Source organism: Falco rusticolus, chromosome 6, assembly GCF_015220075.1.
Source record: "Falco rusticolus isolate bFalRus1 chromosome 6, bFalRus1.pri, whole genome shotgun sequence".
NCBI classification, from domain to species: domain Eukaryota; kingdom Metazoa; phylum Chordata; class Aves; order Falconiformes; family Falconidae; genus Falco; species Falco rusticolus.
In genome coordinates this window covers 63,026,940-63,049,451 of record NC_051192.1, presented here as the reverse complement: position 1 = coordinate 63,049,451, position 22,512 = coordinate 63,026,940, and the positions used below count along the sequence as shown (strand labels likewise).

The window sequence follows — 22,512 nt, the reverse complement described above, 5'->3', positions numbered from 1 at the left end:
GGCGCGGGCGCGGCCGGGAGGAAGCGGAAGGCGGCGGGGGCGGGGAGCCGGCGGCGGGAGGGAGCGCGCTGGCCGCCGCCGGGGCTGGCGCCGCCATGTCGGCGAAGCGGAAAGCCGAGGCCCTGATCCCGGCGGAGGAGAGCGATCAGCTGCTCATCCGGCCCCTGTGAGCGCCCGGGGCGGGCGCGGCGGCGGGAGCTGCGCGGTGGGCCCGGGCCTGGGGCTGGGCCTGGGCCTGGGCCTGGGGCTGGCGGGGCCGGGGCCGCCGGGCGGCTAGCGGGCAGGCCCGCCGGCCGGAGCGGGACCGGGCTGCTGCCGGGCCGCGGGCCGGCGCCTCCCCCAGGCACCGGTGGTGCCACGGGATGGGTGAGGCGGGACCGTGCCCTGGGCGGACCGAGCGAAACGTTGTTGGAGGCGCCGGGATCCCCCGAGCTGCTTTTTTCCCCCGTCCTGTTTTTCCTCTGGTTGCTTCTCCAAGGAGCCGGCAGCCTGCAGGCTCAGGGGTAGCTGTCATACTCGGTTAGAAGGATTGCGTCCTGCCCTGATGCACTACTTAAGATTATCTGAGAAATTTTTTTTTTCCTCTTATGCTTTGACAGCATCATAGGTTTTGTAGTGTTTTTAAGTTGAAATTTTTTTCTTCTGGTAAAGATGCCCAGTGCTGTTTGAAGGTTTTTCTGGCAGCATCACAAGAGTTGTCTTCTGGACAACCTGAAGATGCTACTACCTACATAAACTTTCCATTCATCATACATCACAGTACTTTGAGACTCGAGTGCGCAGGCATGCAATAAAAACCAGAAGAGACAAAAATATTTTCCCCAAACAGATTTTCTTTATTTCTGCTGCATTAAGTAGGGTCTCATTTCCATTGAGATAAATGTAGCTGTTCAGTTACTTTATCTGAGTTTAAAAGGACTGTACAATCATTATTTCTATGCAGAAAAATAATCCCTCTAGAGGCATCCAGTACACAGTTACATCTGTATGGTGTAGGTTGTTTTAATTTTTACAACTTTGATGTCCTTTTGCAGAGGTGCTGGCCAAGAAGTAGGAAGGTCATGCATTATTCTGGAGTTTAAAGGAAGAAAAATAATGGTAATTATTGCATGAATGTGTTTGTACACCCTCTCATTATGATACTTCAGATCACAGAAAGATGTTACGGGTTAAATTCAGCCTCCTGCACTGAAGTCAGGCACTGTGCTGGAAGAGGCATGTTCTGTAGCTTTCTGGAACAATATAGCATATAGGACTGTAGACGTACAGAGGCTGTCCTGCAGAATAAATCCATATCCCCAAACAGAACCTATGTGTCTGAAATACAGATTCTAACATTTATGCCTGTTAGGTTTCAGTGGAGCCTAAGGCTAATGTTTACCAACAGTTGTGTGTAAACAGTCACATATAAACACACGCGTCTTCCAGCTGTTGTCTTAGGTGTGATGTTGGCTGAAATAACTTGCATACACTAGTTCTGTATATGCAGGTGGTGTTGAAGTGTGAATGAAGGCTTGCATAGGTACAAAATGTGAACAAAGACTGGGATCTTGTGAAAGGTGTTCCGTTTCTCAACGAAGGCAAGTCGTTTGTTTAGACAGAAACCTGAGATGTGAAATCCAATGCTAAAAGCTGTGTTTAAGGAAACGGTACTTTTTTTGCATGATTCTAAAAGTTACCAGTCACTATTTTAGACCAGAATGGAAGAGAGTTTTTCACATGTTCTGTTAGAAGCTTTAACTTTCTTTCATTTTCAAGCTTGATTGTGGAATCCATCCTGGACTGGAAGGAATGGATGCTCTTCCTTATATTGATTTGATAGATCCTGCTGAGATCGATCTCCTCCTAATTAGTCAGTAAGTTGCACCTAAGAGAACAAATAAGCTGAGCTGTGTTCACTTGTAGGTTATTGACAGACTGAAAATGGGTGTTACATAGATGGTAATGGCATGGCAAAAATTTAGTTGCCAACTTTCTTTGAATTAAGGAAGTTCAGCCATTTTTGACATTACAGCCCTCCTCTGAGCTCGCTGTGATGTCTGACTTTCTTATAACCTGGCCTGCTTTAACACCATGGTGACAGCTTCTAAAATGAGTTTTCTACACGAAGGCTACTGAAAAGTATTCATTGTGGGTTTTGCTCGATTGGCTTTGAATGAAGAATGTTCTTAGAGACTTAAGCAAGCTTTGAATGTGGTTTAAGTATTGTTTACTGGCTGAGAGACAAGGAAAGCCATTTCTAAATGATTGAACCAGTCATAACAGGGTCTTTATAAAATATCGAGTGTTCATGATACATGCTTGTTTGACCTGTATTTCAAAAGTACATTCTTAAGATAGGGCCAACTGGAAGTGTGGCCAAATAATATTACTTTAGTAGCTCATGTTTTAGTCTGTAGTGTCCAACATGCAAACTTAAGATCACATTTGTGACTTTCTTCTATGACATATATTGTGTTCCTGGTTCCTGTTATTTTTCCTCCTCTATGTAAATTACAAAAGTATTAATTTTTAAGTTGTATAGATAAAACCTTTGCAGTTAATGGGGAATTTCCTGTATTACTCTTACCTTTTCTTGGTTGCATTTCTAGTCACTAAATATATAGAATGTAGACCAGCATAGCTAACAATAAGACTGAAAATTCTGTTTCTGGATTTTCATGACACCATGTTAATCCAGTGGATTACTGAATTATATGTTATATATTGATGTTATATAATGTCAGTGTATTAATTGGATTTGTGTGTCTATTTTAAGTTTCCATTTAGATCACTGTGGGGCTCTACCATGGTTTTTGCAGAAAACAAGTTTTAAAGGAAGGACATTTATGACTCATGCCACAAAAGCTATTTATAGATGGCTACTTTCAGACTATGTCAAAGTCAGGTAAGCTGACCCATGGGTGTGTCTTCACCTCCTGAATTATTTCACCTATATATCCAATAGGAAACCGAAGATGAAGCCACCAAAGGTGGCTAGATGAACCTGGATATCGCCACAGGTAGCAACATTAGAACCAGGTTAGGAGTAATGAATCTTCTTACTGCCTCATGGATAATGTGTCTCTCAAATAATTTCCTATCAATAAAAAAAATACTTCTTTCCTCATTTTTTTCATTTGCCTTGTTTGGACCTTTAATAGTATCCCTTTTTCTCCCCGTCTGTCTCTCTTAAGACACTCTTTTGTTCGCATGCTTTTTAATGTCTGTTCTTAATTAAGCTTCACAGAAGTATTGAATTGTAAGCCCCTAAAGATATAAATCATTATTCAGGACAAGGTCAGATTAAATATTAAATATACAAAGAGTTCTCTATTACTTACATGTTGTTGCGGGGGGGGAGGAGATTACTCTCTCAGCCCCCCACCCCTTTTTTTTTTTTCTTCCATTACATGCCTTGACACACTTTTCCTACATCCTGAGCAGTGGGCCTGAGCATACCTCAGTTCAGCAGATTCTAGCTTGGGTCAGAAAGCTGATAAACAGTCCTCTTGTACTTGTGTTTTCTGGGCTGATGTGTGGTTTAGTTCGGTGTTTGAGGACTGTTACAAGCTAAGTGGCACATCTCTGTCCAGGGCTGGGAATCTTTTGGTACTTCTAGACAAATACAGACCAGATCCTGAAGTAAAAAAGACTATTCTAGCATGGCATTTCAAAAGAAAGATGCTTTAACTCTGCTTATGTGAACTACATTAGAGTACCTGGACTTGATTTCTAACGTAGGAGACACAGCGTTACTGAATGGAAGTCTTACTGTCAGTGGGGAAAAATCCAGGAAGTTTTTTTTCCATCTGTTATATAATCTAAGCTGGTAAAATGAGCTGATATTTAGCCATTTCACTTATATCCAGTAATATATCAGCGGATGACATGCTATATACAGAAACAGACCTTGAAGAAAGCATGGACAAGATTGAGACCATCAACTTCCATGAAGTGAAAGAGGTGGCAGGAATCAAATTCTGGTGTTACCACGCAGGCCACGTTCTGGGAGCAGCCATGTTTATGATTGAAATAGCTGGTGTGAAGGTATTTTTTAATTATAAAGTTGAAATCAAGCCTGAATTCTAATGTAGTCATTAATTATTTGTTACTGTGTGTTAAGCCCCACTGCTGTGACAGGAGCTGTCAAGTAGACTTGGTGGGAGGCCTTGAATTTGAGCATGTAATTTCTCATTGATTAGAACTAGCAGGTGGCGCATGTGTTGAACCGGGTAGGGTGTTTGGATTTTATGGGAGCGAATTATGACTCAGACATGGAACCAGTAAACATGTAGTTTTCCTTCCTGGTCTGCTCAGAGATAGCTGATAGCTGATGCAGCCTTACAAAAAATGCATTTTTGTGAAATCTGTGAACAGATGGGTTTTTTTGTAATTCCTATTTACCATGTCTGCCTGTCTTGAGTGCTTAAATCGCATTTGTCAAAGTATGTGAATTATGTAACAGTCTAAAGTACCTAAAGAAACAGGATTATTATTAATTTTAGGTACAGAGAAATTAAATAAGTCATCATGTAATCACAGGCAGCGCTGTGTCAAAAACAGATACTTGAAACTAATCTCATGAATTGGAGTTCAGTAGGATAATTGTGGCCCAAGCAAAGTTTCCTACAACCTTGAAGGGGAAAGAGAGGTGGTGGTCCTGAGGCTTGCTGTCTAGTAGGACTTTGTTTGTGGTTTACAAAGATTGAGAATTCGAAAAGTTTAAAAAGAAGTATAGAAATAGAACTGAATTTACAATGATTGCAATAAAATTTAGACATCTTACTGCTGTTTTTTTTATTTTCCCCTCATTAAAGCGTGATGGAGAAAGAGATTTCCCTCTTACTATGCATGACTCAAAAGTTCTGGGGTTTAATAGCCATAATTTTCTTTAATTTCCTGTGATGCAAATGAGGAATGTGATAGTAGATTACCAGTTATTTGCTGTTGCTGACTATGTGTTTTGTTATTACTCACATTTTCATCAATGGAATGATTAAGTAAAAAATGTTGGGTTTTGAAACCGTCATTTTGGGCACAGAGAGCTGCATTCCACCCTGCAGTTAAAAACCCATTTACTAACAGTCACAAATTACTTCTTGGTGTAATGGTGAACATGGTCATTCCATTTGGGAAATACTAGATTACAGTTGTTTTAGTATCAGAAAATCTTAGAATAATTTTTAATAAGTAATTTTATTGGATTATTCATTATATTTGCATTCTGATATGTAAATGCAGTTTTATCTGCTTTTTACTTCAACTTAGGACCTGCTATATTTTCTGTTGCAACAGTTTTTTCTTCTTAATGGACAGTGCACATATGCAAAAGGCTGAAAACGGCACCTTTATGTCCCAAAAGAAAGATAAAATCTCAACAGTTGTTTACCATGTTCCCTTGGAATTACACTACTGCTTGAAATACCTTCACTTCCTGTGGTTAAAATATTTATGTTGTAGTACTTTTGGTCTAATATTGTAAGCACTGTCCACATCAGAAGAGGCTTTATTTAAAGTGCAAGTGACCTTATTATCACAAATTCCTTAAAACCATCTTTGCTTAAAAGTATCCTATACACCAGCTTTTTAAAGACTGCTGACATGGTGGAACCTGTAATCAGAGTAACTGCTTCTCTTTGTTTTCAATAGCTTTTATATACAGGTGATTTCTCAAGACAGGAAGACAGACATCTGATGGCAGCAGAGATTCCCAATATTAAACCTGATATTCTTATAATTGTAAGTTTTACAAAGTTGTTTCTTTAATCAGCAATTAAATATGTGTAGGGGTATTATTTAATGAAAGCTAAAATGTAATGAGAAAGACAGTGGAGATTTAATGGCAGTACATGATGTCTGTTAAATATCCAAATGCTTGGGTGTTCAGAACACTCCCAGCATTTCTTTTCACTCTAGTTTTCGTTTTATAATTCTTCTGATTACATTCCTTAAGACTCTAAACAAAGGTTTTCAAGATGGGAGATTTATTAGGTTTTGACTTGGGTTTGCTAGATATGTTGTACAAACCCCAATTTAGCCAGATATCTTTCTGTAGTAGATCCTAACCTATTTCCAGTCATGTTGAGAATTAGTCCTGGGTGGAGGTGCCCTGAGTGTTATTCCTTTTTTTTTTGTTGTTTTTTTGTTTTGTTCTCTGAGCAAAATGGTTTTCTTTTGAATCTATGTTTGAAAAATTAGAAGCTCAGGGGAAATTTTAAAAGTAACAGTTGCATCTGGGAATTAACAGTGGGATCTTTCAGAGTAATTCTTAAAAAGATTTCATTTATTATGTCCCTTCTTTAACTTTCTGTAGCTTTTTATGACTGATAAGTTCATTCTAAGTCATGTCAAAATCTTGTATTTTGTGTATTCCTATGTTTTAGGCTAGGTGTTTCTGAACTGTGGCACATGTACCACTACTGAGTCATGTGAACATGATAACCCCTTCATCAAAGCAGTGGCAGCATTTCCAGTTAGGAAAATAAGTATGCTAAATTTGAAACCTTTTAAAAGAAGCATCAAAATTAATAGTTCTGACTTCTTTTTGGTTGTTTGTTTGGTTTTGTTTTTCTTTCTTTTTGCAAACAGGATCTGTCTTCCAGATTGCTGAGAGGACTTTGGGAGAGGGGAAATTTTGGTTATTTGTCTTAATGGGGGTGGTTTTGATGTTTCGCTTCACCTTACCCCTCTCCCTCCCCTCCCTGCCATGTTAATACCAGTATGTTTTTCTGCATTTTCTTGTTGGATTCAGAGGAGAAGAACAAGAGGTAGCCTCTGTCAGTGCTTTTAGTATTTGGTTTCTCCATGTGTAGGAATCCACTTATGGTACTCATATTCATGAAAAAAGGGAAGAACGAGAGGCAAGATTCTGTAATACCGTTCACGACATTGTAAATAGAGGAGGTAGAGGTCTCATTCCTGTGTTTGCCCTGGGTCGAGCTCAAGAACTACTTTTAATTTTAGGTATGTACATTACCAGCTCCTCTTAATAAAAGTCATATAGAGGTAAATGAGAATGTTTTCATGTGCAGTCTTTCAGATATCATAGTTTTTTAAATAACTCTTCAGTCATTTTCTAGCATGTTAATTACCTGAGAATATACAATGCATGTTTGTTCAAATGCAAAAAATCCAATAAACCGAACGAGACAGTTCTGCTTTGTGAGTTGGGATGGAGACCTAGAAAAGAAAGGGTAATAGCATGGTAGTATGTGCTTGACTTTTGAATCTTGTTGAACCAGGATTTTGGCAAATAGGGACTATTATAACAGACTGAAAAGTAAGCAGTCACAATGACAGCTGTTCTATTTAAACTGTACTGGTAAAAAAAAGGGTGTATTTTGTTCCAAAGTTTCACTGTATTTCCCCTTTAATTCACAAACCTATATGAAGAATTCTTTATAGGAAAAGCTGAGAAGACCATAACACACACTTCTAGCATTTCTAAAGTCCTAATGATGATGGGAAAGCAAATTAGGCTTTGTTAAGCGGAGCAAAAATGGTGGGGAGAGGGGAATTACACATGATCATAACAAGCCACTTCACATTAAATATATAGGTAGCTGTTACATGGTACTTCAGATTAAACAGTTTTAAAATAAATTATTTCCAGCTTCTTCACTTCCTTTTACCACATTTAATTCATACTATGTTAATGTGATTTTTCACTAGTCTTTTTGCTCGTGCAAATATAGGCAAGATCAAAAGATAACTATCTCAAAACTAAAATACTTATTTTTAGGGGTGTGGCATCTAAAGTGTCACCTAAAATACTTGAAATTCTTCCTGCTTTCCATTTCAGTTTAGCTCAATATTAGGAACTAGCTTGTTTTCAAAATGTGTTACTGGTGTATTTAAATGTTAACAAGAAATTTGGATCTAGGCATGGGTATTCTATTCGTAGAATACCTAAGCAATAGGTGTCGATGTTGTAGGATTATTTACTATTTATCATTGATTGAGGGTTTTTTTTTTTATTTTATAGAGAAGATAAAAACTGAACACTTTAAATCTTAAGTAGCCAGTAGCTTGTAATTTGTTGGCCTCTCCTTACTGTGTGTAGCTATTAAAGTGAGTTTCTAAAGATAGGCTTGAAAATACGTCTAGTAAAGCTAGACATGCAATTGGATGCTTAATTAAGTAGAAAATGCTATTGCACCTAGCATGCCTACACAACTGAGCCCGCAGGCTTCTGCTTTTGTTTTTCTTCTTTCCATAAGTGTATGACAAAAAAAATAAATACTGCATTATGGTGTAGAAAATGGTGACAATGGGTGCAGTCTTTTAATGTTACTCTAAGTCCTGCTATTGGTTATCTTCTATTGGCTGCTTCCACCTTACACTTGAGCTTATTAAGACAGTCATGGCAGTGAGCCTCTCTGACATGTTCTGAAAAGCTTTGTCTGCAAATCAGACGTACTCTTTAAATGTACAAATACAGCCAAAAGAGTGTGCCTCTATTTTTGGATGATTGTTCCTCACTTTTGCAATATAAATAGATTTTAGACCAGCAGAACTGTATCCAAGTGGGAAAACAAGTAAGTTATGTTTGTAGAGCTGCATTCAGATCTCCTTTTTTTGTGTTTAGTAAAGGTCATGGTTACTGTCGTCAGTGGTAAAATAAGTTGTGGTTAGTGGAGCCTTTTTTCCTGGTTTCATTTCAGTTAAGCTTGTAAAATATAACTATTGGTGGTACACAGGAAGCCAGACTTGGTAACTGGGTGATCCCTTTATGCCTTGAATTCCATGGATTTGTTCTACAGAACTTTTGATGTAGTGAGTTCTCGCCAATATATTCTATGCAGATGTCCCTAGCTGTTACATGTATAATTAATATTTGACAGAGACATTTTAGCTTTATTACAGTGGTGTGGTAAAACTTGAATTGTCGTAAAAGTAGATTTATTGCTGTGTAATATCGTAAGGTATACTTTATACCTTGTAGTTGAAGTTGATGATTGATTGGAATTTGGCCTGCCAAAAATATATGAATTTCATCTGTTTCTTTTTTGTTTGCCTGTTTGTTTGGTTGTTTTAGATGAATACTGGCAGAATCACCCTGAACTCCATGATATCCCTATATACTATGCCTCCTCTTTGGCAAAGAAATGTATGGCAGTTTATCAGACATATGTCAATGCCATGAATGACAAAATCCGCAAGCAAATTAACATCAACAATCCATTTGTTTTCAAGCATATTAGTAATCTGAAGGTAAGCTTGAGATAAGGTTGTCTTACAAAAGAGGAAGGGTGACAGAAGAGTTCATACTTGCTGAGTAGTTGGTGTGGGTACTACCCTAACAGACTGATTAGGTACAGGTTTATATCTGAGTTACCTGCTATCCCAGTGTTTATAGAGGGCTGGCCGAGGGGAGCTTATGCCCAAATTTTCTTCCACTGTAGATCTCTGTGCTTATGGTTTGCTCCTTACAGGCATCAGTTGGAGGCACTTTCCTGCACAGGGCACTTGGTACAAAGATCGGGTATAATCTGTGCACACAGGACTTCACTTGTGTGTTGTTCAAGGGTGCAGCTAGGCTGCCCTCATTTAAGTGAGTTACGGTAACTGATATTCTTGCTCTTTGTCCATTTAGAGTATGGATCATTTCGATGATATTGGCCCAAGTGTTGTGATGGCTTCCCCAGGTATGATGCAGAGTGGCTTATCCAGAGAGTTGTTTGAGAGCTGGTGCACAGATAAGAGAAACGGAGTCATTATAGCAGGGTACTGTGTTGAAGGAACCCTTGCCAAGGTGAGTTGCTAATGCACCACAACTTCTTAATACAAACTAGTACTCAAGTTGTGTTTAAAAAGAACTGGCCCATAGCAAGTGTCTTTATTTGGATTTACTGAGATTTTTGTCAGGTATGCATAATTATGTAGTCAAAACTAATTGCTTTTGGCTAATACTAATGAAAAGTACAGGAAAATGTGCATATGGCCATTTCCAGTGATGTTATACAGAATAATCTTTTCTAGCAGCAGTTATCTTGCCATGAGAAACAATGATAGATACTTTTATCCACCTTTAGACCCCTCCGCCATTTAACTTCTTGAGGGGAGCCCTAACTAATTCTAGAGGAGTTGATATTAAATCTGACAGTACTTATGTATCAGATGTTAGACTGCCTTACAGCTGTTGTGCCACTGTCCAGTTGCAGAGAATGAAATCCTTCCTTCCAAATTCCAGCAGCTAAGGGTGACCAGAACATCTAGTTTTATCTTTAGAAATAGAAGTCACACACTTGTTATAATTTCAGTGCAAATTTGAGAGACATGTATCTGAGAGAAGAATGAACTCCTGGATCAGCTGAGAATGCAACAGATGAAACGGTGTGTGTTGTGCGTGCTATTTTCATTTGTGAGTGTACGTTTTGTGAAATTCAAGAATTTTTCAGTTCCTCACGTTAAACCTGGTTGCCAGTATTATCTCATTGATTTCTGAAATGTAAAGCATTAGTTGTGTGGTGTCTGTAGGAGGATTTCAATTTTTTATTTAGAGTACTCTTCTTTTCCAGCACATCATGTCTGAACCTGAAGAGATCACAACTATGTCAGGGCAAAAACTCCCATTGAAGATGTCTGTGGATTACATTTCTTTCTCTGCTCACACGGATTATCAACAAACTAGTGAATTTATCCGGGCTCTGAAACCTCCACATGTGGTTAGTATACATGCTGCCCATTTCTCCAGAGTGGGATTCATCACACCAGTTCACAGCCTTGAGTCATCAAGGCAGGTACTGGTGTCTAGCACTAGCTAGCATCCCTGTGCTTTGAATAATAAAAGGTGGAGATTGTGTAACCATTTTTCATCATGTTACCTTAGCAAAGTAAAGATGAACTTGCTTTTGACTGTCTGCATGTGGGGTATCTGGGAATGACTTTCTTGAAAGTGGTATGGTCCGTAACCTGTTCAGCAGTGTTTTGCATAAGTAAGATACAGCGTAGGACAACATTAAGTTTGGGACACTGGTATTGGAATAATTCACTTGAATTTGCCCCAGAATAAACAAGAAAACATTGATGGAAGGTATGTAGCAGGCAGCAAAAGACAAAGGCAGCACCTGAGGGGGAAAAGCGTGAGCAAATCACAGGGAGCAGGAGGTGTGAAGGTCGAGAATATGAAAATGGGGAGTAGGATCTGAAACGTAATGAGACTGGAGGAGAATCAATGTGCCAGCATGGATAAGAAAGAAAACAAATTATAACAGAATAAAAGAGGATTTAACTTGGCAAAGAAAATTGTGAACTGTGAAGCATCCTGTCTGAATTTCATGTTTATTATGTTTATCTACATGCAGACACAAAAATGTAAAGCTAACTGATTTTTATTGTTGAACTTAAGTTAATAATTACCTTTCATAATATAACAGTCTGTCTGTGTATGAAAGGTTAAATGGAATCTCTGGAATGCATTCGGCTTGATTGCATGTATTTTTCTGCTAATACTCAGAATTGTGAGATCTAGGCCTTTGAATATTGCATAGAAATCAAAGACACACATAGAACTATGTAATATAATTGAGCTAATGTTTCGTGTATCGTGACCTCATAAAATTACATTTTTATAAAAATGAGATACAAGGGGGCAGTTTTCTTGGATAATTTGTTTACTAAACATGTCCAGTTGGACAAATAACTTCTGCTAAAAGGGAAACTGTCTTTCCCATAGATTTTGGTTCATGGTGAACAGAATGAAATGGCCAGATTGAAAGCAGCATTGATACGGGAATATGAGGATAATGATGAAGTTCACATAGAAGTTCATAATCCTAGGAATACTGAAGCTGTGACATTAAACTTCAGAGGAGAAAAACTTGCCAAGGTATAAAATGAATATTTTCTTATCTGTACAACAGTATTTTCCTCTGAGATAAAAACATTTTCTTCCAAGCCTGTCTTTTTAATTGATTTCAGATTGTGTATGTTTTCCAGGGACTCAAAGTATGTGAATGTTTTGTATTTGGGGTTTGCTTTTGGGGTTTTTTTTTTGGTTGGTTGGTGGTTTGGGGGCTATTTACTTATTTATTTGGTTGGTGGTCATTGTTTTTTCTCTTCACTCTTCCAGCCTTTTCTTGTGTTACATCTCAGAATGTTTGTTGGTTACTCTGACCTTTTATTTTCAGAGTTAATTTTTTGCTATGTTTGACCTTTCTGAGAAAACTGTATTTCATCTCCATAGTTACCTTTAAGCTATGAATACTTCAGAGTGCCTTGTTGCACTGTGTGTCCTTTTGATTCCAGGTGATGGGATCTTTAGCAGATAAGAAACCAGAGCAAGGACAGAGAATTTCTGGGATCCTAGTTAAAAGAAATTTTAACTATCACATCCTTTCTCCATGTGACCTGTCCAGTAAGTAAAGACAGTGATGTGCTCAGTAGGTAACTGAAACTTACTGTATCCTTCTTTTGCCATTAGAACACATACAATACTGGGTGTTTTTTCTGTAATTTTGTGTTTGATAAGCAATTAGTGAACATCTTGGGATTATGTTGGTTAAGTTTTACCTGAAGTTCTGAACTGTTGTAGTGAGAAGAAAAGCATTCGATTCATTGTCCACTGAAGTTTAAAATCTCTTCTGTTCTTTCTGTCAGATAAAAGAAGCCAAATTCCATTTCCCTTCTTGTTACTTAAAACTTCTTCCTCTGCCTGAATATGCATAAAACGTGCCAGCGAGAACAAAAGACCATCTTGATCAAGTGTTCTCCCAGTTTCTAAAATGGCATTAGTTTTTAGTATAAAAAATTGCAGTACAGTGAAAATGTTTGCATTACTCCTATGCTATTTATTCCTAAAGAAATGGATCTGTTCTCAAAATAGAAGATTAATTAAATGTAAGGTCAGAAGAGCTTGGGGGAAAACAATTGCACTGAATTTCTAGTTCATTGTTTGCCTCTAATGGGTATGGCAAAATAACAAGCTCTTACTGGTTTCTTAACCACAAATATATTATTTATCTTACAATAGATGCTCCACCTTCCTCTTTACAGATTGTCGTTTTTAACACTCTGTTTTAGATGTGTTGATGCCGTTGTTCATCTATAGTGGCAATATTTTTTTTAGGAAGTAAATTCAGATGGATATTTTTTAATACCTACTTTCTAAAATTCTTTCAGATTATACAGACTTGGCGATGAGCACTGTAACACAGACACAAGCCATTCCATACACGGGCCCTTTTAATCTGCTCTGTTACCAGCTACAAAAACTTACTGGTGTGTATTTGGGCAGACATGGTTATGGTTCATAGTGGTCAACTTTTAGAACAACTTCTAGTCTTTAGAGGTCTTCTGAGTGGAAATTTCTTTGCCAGTAACTGAGGTGCCACAGTTTGTTTCATATTTTACAACTTTCATTAGATTATGCAGCTTCTGCCAGATCCAGTTCATGAGTATGATACATCCTTTTTGGGGGGATTCTGCTGTAGTTGTTTCACAAGATCATTAACGTATAGCAATATAGAGCTTAGGCCGATCTTTGTCTCCTGTCAGCCCCCAAAGTGAGTGCTATAGCCACTCTCATATAAAATGTATTAATTGATCTTTTATCTCCAGCCCCAAAATAGAATGGGTAATGGCATTTAATAAAAACAAAAGCTCTGACCGCCTTTGTGATAGATAGCCTCTTCTGTCCCTCCCCAAGTGTCAAGAATATAACCTTGTTACTTCAGCCTTGTTGACTTTTTCTGAGTCAGGAGCAATTTAAATCTGCCTCTAGTGTGATCCCTGGTACCCCTGTCAAGTTTTCTTAAAGGTTAAGGGCAACTCCTGTCCTAGTTTGTTAAAAGCACGCTTTGCAGGTTTCTTCCCAGTTTTAAAGCTCAGGAATTTTTTTTCTTCTTTAGTGTCAGCATCTAATTCATATTAGTGAAGCGAAAACGTGTGTTCAGTTGGTGTTCAGGTCTCATAACCTGAGCGCTGCCTGGCACACAGAGGCACTTCCGTAAGCAATGGATTATCCTTTAAGGGTATAGGAGGAGCTAGTTAATTCTGCAAATGGAGCGTTAAATTTCTTGTTTGTTTTCTTTTTAATTGGTGTATTCACATCAGTGTACTGAGCTAGTCAAATGAGAGAATTCAAAACGAGTAAAATGGCCAATATTACATACTAAAAAAACCCCAAACAATCCAGAACAAAGAACACAATATTGTCAGATAAGGGAAGAGAGTATGTGCTTATATTTTGTAGGCTACTCTGAGCAGTTGTAGTAATAGACAACCCCTCTTATTCTTAAAACGGCGAATTTTCTTATGCAGATGAAGTTAGTCTTGCTTTCAGTATAATTGTATTCTTGCTAACCATTTGTTCTCACTTACTAGGTGATGTAGAAGAAATAGAAATCCAACAAAAACCAGCCCTGAAGGTTTTCAAAAATATTACTGTGATCCAGGAACCAGGCATGGTAGTCCTTGAGGTGGGCATTGGTGAGGGAGAAGGAAGTATTTTGTTCTCCAGTTTCTGCAAAATAGTATCATATAGATGCCATGCAGAATTAAGTGTTTCAAGTAGTTTTCTGTTGGATGACAAGTAGAAGGAAAGCTAGAACAAAGTTTCCCTTGAGCTATGGCCCTGTGTTAAGGCATGTCGTTTCATTTAGCCACTGCTAGTTTCTTATTTTGTCGTGACTCAGGAGTGTAAAGGCAGATTCAGTGCCCTTTTTTCATTTGGCAAATAGTAATTGGAAAAAATGTCAAATGGTGTTCCCTCCTTCCCCCTTCTCCCCCCACATAACTCTGGTAATTAATAATTATTTCATAAATGTGTTCAGGAACACTCGACAACTTGTATTTTCATGGGAAGTTACTGGAATATACCAAGTTAGTAGTTAATAACTCGTTGTAAAATGTGTAACAGTCATTTGAAGCTAGAATTCAAAGAAAAGCAAATGGCAGAATGCAAGGACTGTTACATTGTTTTTATGTTGCATTATTCACTAAGCCCAAATAATGGGCTCAAATTACGATTTTATATTTTTTTTACCTTCCAGTGGGTGGCAAATCCTGCTAATGATATGTATGCAGACACCGTGACAACAGTGATACTGGAAGTTCAGTCAAATCCCAAAATACAGAAAGGTAGTAAGTTTAGTGTATGCTTTTTTAACTGAGGCATTTCTTCTTAATTTTTTTACATCAAGCTTATAGGGATATAATGCTTTGCAATAGATTGCAATTCCCCTGTTGTACTTCCTCCCCTTGTAAAACTTTTTAGAGAGTAAAATTTTCTACTTAATTAATTTTCTACTTAAGAATTACAGCTTGGTCTTTATTATTTGTATTGCATTCATTTGTTGAAACTTTCTCTTGGCAACTGGTAGCTGACTGGAAACATGACCTTACTTAAAATAAGTTAAATGTTACTTACTTCAGATTTTTGTATATAAACAATTTGTGATACCTCATTTAAATATTTCCATTTCTCATTTGAAAGCTGTGATTACCATTCATGAGTGGTATTTCTATGCCTGTACATCAGCAAGAGTTAAATAGGCAATGCTGAAAAAAAGTCAGACTAACTTCACAATTACACTTCATAGACCCTGTAACCAAGTAATATTATTGGGTAGCGATAGCATCATCAGATACTGAGTTTCATGTTGCTGTTCAAGAATCACAGCAGTTTTATTGGGATCATTACTGATGATAGTTTATATTTTTTGTTCCCCTGTTTTGATTTTGAAAACATATGTCACTGTGCTAAGGAACTGGAGCAAGTATTGAATATTGGGTTGGCCACTGAGGGTGAATGTTGGCAGCTTGGCAACACAGTGACACAGATATTTTGATAGATGGGACTATCATTAAATTAAAGGTATATTTTTTTTGTTTTCTAGGGGTTTAAATCACTTTTTTCCCACTACCTGCATCATTACTTGGAATATATATTACTATTTAACTTACAGAAATCTTAATAAATTCTGCCTTTGGGTACGTTTGCTTACCTAGTGAAATAAGCAACAGTTGGGTATCCATCTTGGAGTACTATTCATCTCCAGTTTGGATGTGGTTAGGCAAATAGAACACAAAATTCTATTCCTTGGGTGTTACGTAAAAGTAATACCATTTGGTGGTTGGTTTTCTTGGGTTTTTTTCAGCAAAAGGGCAATAAAAGTAAGAGATTTTATTAAGTTATCCCAAGGTCAAACCTTAAAAACTCATGGGCTGTGTCTGTAATGTCCAGCGGGTATGTTCTGTGACCCTAAGACCGGGGACCTGAGTGCCCGTTTTTCCTTTGTGTGAGAACTAGAGTACTGGGGAGGAGGTCCTTCTGACAAGAACCCAGGACACATCTGAGGTGTGCACTTGAACCCAGAAGCCTTCAGAGCAGTCTTAGATCCTGTGCCATATCCTGTACTTGTCACCCCTTCAGCCTCCAACTTCCCTGTCAACTCATTCTGTCATCATCTCCCTTTTAATGAGTTCCAATGTTAAAAATTCTGTACTCTTCCACATCTTCTCATCTTACCTAAGGGTTTTTCATGTCATTCTGTATCAGCCTCTACCGAAGTCTGATGGTCAAGATCCACAAGGTATCCTTAAAATAACTGATAATTTTAAATTACCAGAGACTGATAGTGAGGAATCAGGCTTGATCTGACTGTGAACCCCATGTGATGTTTTATTCATAACACTTCTAGTAGATTTTTCTTTCCAAACCAGCATGGAAAGCACTAGAGCTATACGCACAAATAATGTTTATTTTCCCTGGATTACTTCTCTTGTCTTTTCATTATCTTAATGATTTTAGATAAAATAGCAATCAGTGTTCCTTAGGTGCTTAGTCCCATACCTGACTCAAAAAACTTATTAAAAATCCTTTCTCCTGAGTTTATAAATGCACTTAGCAGTTGAGGTTTTCCAGTCACCTTGATCTAAGCAAATTCAGATGTAATTCTCTTATCTTGGTTGTGATAATTTTCAGTATATACAGCCCCTTTAGCCACACCTTCATGTTCTCTACTGAAACCAACCAAAAAAAGGAATTTTATAATTTTATTTTCTGCTACTTCTTTGGATGGTACTTTTTTACTTTTTTTTTTTTTTCCTTCTCGTCCCTCCTCTGTCCTGGTTTCAGCTGGGATAGAAATAATTGCCTTCCTAGTAGCTGGTACAGTGCTGTGCTTTGGGATTAGTGTAAGAATAATGTTGTTAACACGCTGATGTTTTTAGTTGTTGCCAAGTAGCATTGATACCAAGTCAAGGACTTTTCAGCTTCTCAGGCCCTGCCAGCGAGGGGGCTGAAGGGGCACAAGAAGCCGGGAGGGAGCAGAGCCAGGACAGCTGACCCAAACTGGCCAAAGGGATATTCCATACCATATGATACCATCCTGAGTATATAAACTGGGGGGAGTTGGCCGGGGCAGGGATCGCTGTTCTGGGACTGGCTGGGCATCAGTCAGCAGGTGGTGAGCAGTTGTACTGTGCATCACCTGTTTTGCGGTTTTTTGTTTTGTTTTTTTTCTCCCCTTGAATTTTACTTCTTTTTCTCATTTTATTATCTCCCTTTTTATTACAATAATTAGTAGTAGTAGTAGTAGTAGTATATTTTACTTCATTTCAATTATTAAACTGTTCTTATCTCAACCCATGGGTTTTACCTTTTTTCTGATTCTCCTCCCCATCCCACTGGGGGTGAGCGAGTGGCTACTTAGTTGCTGGCTGAGGTTAAACCACAACGCTGGCTTTCTTTATATGGCTGGAAAAATCTTCGGCTGATTTGCTAATTTTAAAAATTTCTTATTGTAACATCAGCCAGTATATATTAGCCTGACTTTTGGTAGTCTATGCTTCCTCTGTATGGTTCGTACATGACAGTATCTAGCTTCACTGCCCTGCCTCCAGTTAATTTCTCTTTGTATTATGTTGTGCCTTTTAGTGTTGTTTCTCATGTTGTTTCATGGTGGTGATTCTGCCAACTAATCTCAGGTGTGGCTTCTTACAGGGCTTTTTTGGGGGGAGTAAAACCACATTGTAAATAGTTCTTGCAGCTGTATATTTTAGAGTGAGTGAATTAAAACATCTTAAGTTATTGTTACTTAGCTGGTGATGTGCCTGCTTTTACCTCATTTCCAGAATAAAGTTATTTTGCTTTGTACATTCAGTTACTGCGTCTTATCTAAGGGATGGTAAATTTTTAAGATAAATTTGCTTGGTCTCTTGCAAGAAGTTATTCAAAGAATTTCTAACTATCATTGTGTTCAGTTCTCTGAATTCTTCAGCTGATTTAGAAGTATTGAAAACTAGTTTTTCAAAAGCCTTATCTGTTTATCTATCAGTGGAAAAGGTAGTGATTTTCACAATTATCTCTTCCTGTAGACTCTGGCTCCTTTAATGATCAAATACTTAAATAATAACATTCAAAAGAAAATTATTTGTTTTAAACTACCTTTTGATTTCAAATCCAAGTCTAAAACCAGTATTGCTATTTTTATTTCAACCTCTCTATGCTGAAACACATTCCAGGAATGTCTATGCCTCTTACTACTACTCACGTTCCTTGTCCAGTTGTACTTTATGTATTCTCTGCATGCTCCTAGCCTCCATGATACAGGATTTTCCTTTAAGAAGAAAAAATGGAGGGATTATAAATAAATGATGAAAGTAATTATCTTCATTTTTAAGTAAAAGGAAATCTCTTAGAAGTAGTGAGTGTTAACAATAAAAGTGAGAATTAGACTTGCAAAGTTTTCTGTTTTAAAATGTGGTAAATACAGGGAATATATATTTAAAATGTACATCTTTCCTTGACTCTTCCGTCTTTTTTAAAACATTTTCTTTATAAATTGCTTAAACAGATTTTGTGTAGCTTTTGGATTGTTTTTCATGAAAATCAGTTAGAAACCAGATGTATCAATTAGCCAATTTTCCTTCTCAGCAAATGTCTGTGAAAGTAAAACGACTTTTTCTTTTCAGCTGCAGTACATAAAATTTCCAAAAAAGTAGATATGGATGTGTATAGGAAGAGGATGGAGATCATGCTTCAGTAAGTTGGCATATATTTTTCTAAAGGAAGATTATCACTGTTAATCATATAAATACAATAATTTTAGTATAATACAGTTTAAAGATACAATTATTTAGAAACACTTTATGCACATTTACTTCAGTCTTAATTTCTGTGAAAGCCAGGAATTAATTAAAGAAAGAGGTGTACAGTAAAAAGTTCTCAGCATCATTAAAATTTTGAATACAGGGCCTAGTTTTTACTTCTAGAAGCAGATTTTTAAATTGTCTCCCAAAATTACGCTATAAATGGTTATGAAAATACCTTTTTGGATCAAGTCTCTTTTAAAACTTGCTCTGATGTATATTCTGTTATTTAAGTAAAAATCTTGCCTCTTTTGAAATCAAAGGAATCCTTCCCTTCATTTATGATAAGATTTATTTCACTAAAATGCTTACCCATGTGATACCCATTCTCATAATGATTTAGATTGGTGTTTGTTAATTATTTCTGAGTGGGTTAAAAAATAGTTGCTGAAAGGAGAGTCACTCTGCTGAAAAAATGCCTTTGGAGCCCTAAGTTTAATAGAAATAAAAACATAGGTTTGCTGTTTGGCCACATCTTACACACATAGGTCTTTTATTTTTTTAGGGATATGTTTGGAGAAGACTCTGTGAGTTCAAAGGATGGCTCTGTCTTGTGCATCACAGTTGATGGAAAGACTGCAAACGTCTCACTGGACACTCGGGTATGTACAGCAAAGCACTTGTGTGAACTGTGTTTAGCAGAGGTGAGTCTTCCGTCTAGTTTACAGTGCTGCCTAGAATATCATATAGCCATTTGCTAAGGAAATGTTTTTGTATTTGGTATCAAAACAACTTAAGCCTATTTGCTTTCCATTGATTTCATTGACATTCTCATGAGTCGATCAGTACCCAGCCTTTCTGAGAGAAGTACTGATCCAGCCTGCAAGCTGACTTTACTGAATTTCTTATGGAAGCATTTCTAGACAACTTCTCCTTCATTAAAAAAAAAAATGCTAGCAATGTTTCTGTGACAAATGCAGTAAATTTGGAGGAAAACCCAGTATTTTTCAGCAGCTCTCTACTCGTATAAAAATGAATAAAGAAAGCTTGTAGAGGAGAAACAGATTTAACCCACACATTTTTTTAAAATGCTCTTATAACGTAGGCTTTGGTCGGAATAATTGGACAATCAAAGAGTAGGAATGTTGCTAATAACTTTTTTTTGGTCATCTTGATCCTTTTGTGGCTAAACTGTAAGCCTGAAATACTCACAAAAAGAAATAGTTTACTAGCCAAGTTCAGAGTTGGATGCCACGCGTGTCAGAAGGCTGTTTTAAGAAGCTATCACAACTAGTTGCTTGAACTAATGTGGAACTGTAAAGAATGGTTGAAACCACATCCTTTGTGTCCTTAAGCATGTTAATGTGTTGACTTTCTATCATTATTAATACATATTAAAAATATATAATGTATTACCACTATCCATAGTAGTAACATATTCCACTGGAGTAGCTCTCAGATGCTGTCCTTAGGGACCACAACAAATGTTTTTAATTATTCTACAAACCCAGAAGAAAAGGTTGGTCCCTGCCCAAAATTTGTTACCTATGGAAACAGAACAAATGAATGTTAATTATCTTAAGAGGGTAGTGAATTACAGTGTTGCAGTTAAGACACCATGCTTGCTGTGTCATCTTTTTTTAGTTTTTTGATAAACATGTGCTACATTTCAGTGTATACGTAGTACAGAGAAATACAGGAGTGATGAAAAGAGCTTTTGCAATGGAGAGAAAAAAGTAGCAAGACTGGAAAAAAATGCGTACTGCTGAATCAAGAAGTTAGATTTCATTTTCATGTTGTACTGGTATATGTCAGTATTGTTAAAAGACTTACGTACTGACAGAAACCCTAATGGCAACTCAGCTGCCAACACTGTAATACTTAATCTTTGTAATACTTATTTTACATACTGTGTTGGCAATGGCAACCTTGTGCCATTGTGAACCAAGTCTTACAAGAAAGATCTGTCCTTCTTTATGTGCATATGTATCTTCTTAACTTTATATACTTTATATATATATACTTTATATACTTTAATAACTTTAAAATAACTCTTTAGTATAGATCTGACTATATGGTGGGGCATGTGGATTTATTTTTTCCACCGTTAACTCTTAAAACAGTGCTCTTACAGTTAGCATGCTTTTAACAGCATTGTTAGGTAACGGTAAGTGTACGTTCTCTGTTTCAAATGCCTTTCCCCCCAACCCCCTGCCAAAAAAACCTTTATGATTGAAAGGAGTTACATGTTTGGAAGAGTAACAATACTGAATTAAGAGAAGGTACAGTCTTACAGCCTAGAAAGTCCACAGGAACAAGAATAGTATTACTATGCAAATGATGCCCTTTGGTTTTGTGATACAGCAGTCAAGGGATTGGGCTGAAGGTTGATCAGCTTGCATGTTTAGGGTGGGCATCTCTCTCTAGGAAGGCTTGGGTTAGTGATAAATTAATTTCTTTGGGGTTTTATTTTGATGTAAATGTTATCTTACTGGTGTGGAAACAACAGTGTGGAGACTCCCTGATTACAGGTGTCTGCACCTCTGTGATGAATGCACGTGTTTTACAGTATCAACCTAATGCAACGCCGGTGATCAACCTAATACAACACTGGTGAATTCACAGATAAAATGAAATCTCCAAGGACAGAACCTTGTGTGGTTTTATTTGGTTTTGAATTAAATGTAATCTACAGAACGTAATGCATTTTACATAGTAGTTTCGAAACAAGTTATTAATCAAACATAAAACTCGAGATTAAGCTTCTTGTTCCATAGCAGGACTTGCGTAAGTCTTCTGTGAAGTCTTACTTGTTGGCAGACCATTTAAAACCACACATTGCTGCTGTTGATAACTTTATTTTCAGTTTGCATTATTTCTTTTTCCTTTCACCCTGTGACCATTCTTCACATGCCAAAAAGGAATATGAGGTGCTAATATACTACTTTTTTTGTTCCCAGACAGTTGACTGTGAGCCAGGAAGCGAAGATGATGAATCCCTTCGTGAAATGGTGGAACTGGCTGCACAGAGGCTTTATGATGCCCTCAGCCCGGTATACTGACCTCTGTAGATACCTAGGTCACATCCAAAAATCTTTTAAATGTTCAATTTATTTGGACTATTTTTTAAGAGTAAATAAAATCTTTTTCTTCAGTAAGTCAAATGTATTAATTCTGTGACTGTGAAAGTGCTGAGTTATTTCAAATAATGGATGAGCAACCTTATAGCAACTATCTTTGTGCATATAGATCGTAGTAAAATCAGGGAAAGTGCATATGTTCTTTTTTCTTATGTGCAAATACAAGAAATAAGGAAAATTTGTAACCTATCTAAACAAAGAATTAAAACAATTAAGTTGAGAGAGTGTTATATTTCTGAAGATTACCGACCAGTTGTAGGATAAATTGGATGTACTGGGTTTGCATATACTCAGAATTAAAGCTTGTACATAATTTTGTGCCTGGCAAGGACGGAATTACCTGCACGCTTGTATC

At 37.3% G+C, this 22,512-nt stretch overlaps 1 protein-coding gene across 2 annotated transcripts; it reads left to right on the top strand.

The window, feature by feature from the left end:
* The first annotated feature begins 18 nt into the window (after positions 1-18).
* On the top strand, positions 19-22,181 carry CPSF3 (cleavage and polyadenylation specific factor 3). Of its 2 annotated transcripts, XM_037392420.1 has the most exons (18): positions 19-166; positions 1,035-1,098; positions 1,759-1,856; positions 2,759-2,887; positions 3,852-4,029; positions 5,632-5,721; positions 6,795-6,945; positions 9,020-9,195; positions 9,578-9,736; positions 10,503-10,649; positions 11,660-11,812; positions 12,232-12,340; positions 13,105-13,203; positions 14,308-14,402; positions 14,976-15,063; positions 18,901-18,970; positions 19,583-19,679; positions 21,978-22,181. In XM_037392420.1, exons 1-18 carry the CDS (start codon positions 96-98, stop codon positions 22,077-22,079), a joined length of 2,076 nt encoding a protein of 691 aa, XP_037248317.1. In that variant the 5' UTR covers positions 19-95; the 3' UTR covers positions 22,080-22,181. The 2 variants fall into 2 exon arrangements, with proteins under 2 accessions (XP_037248317.1, XP_037248318.1); XM_037392421.1 differs by lacking the exons at positions 19-166; positions 1,035-1,098; positions 1,759-1,856 and having other exon boundaries at positions 2,836-2,887; positions 3,980-4,029.
* The last annotated feature ends 331 nt before the right edge of the window (positions 22,182-22,512 follow it).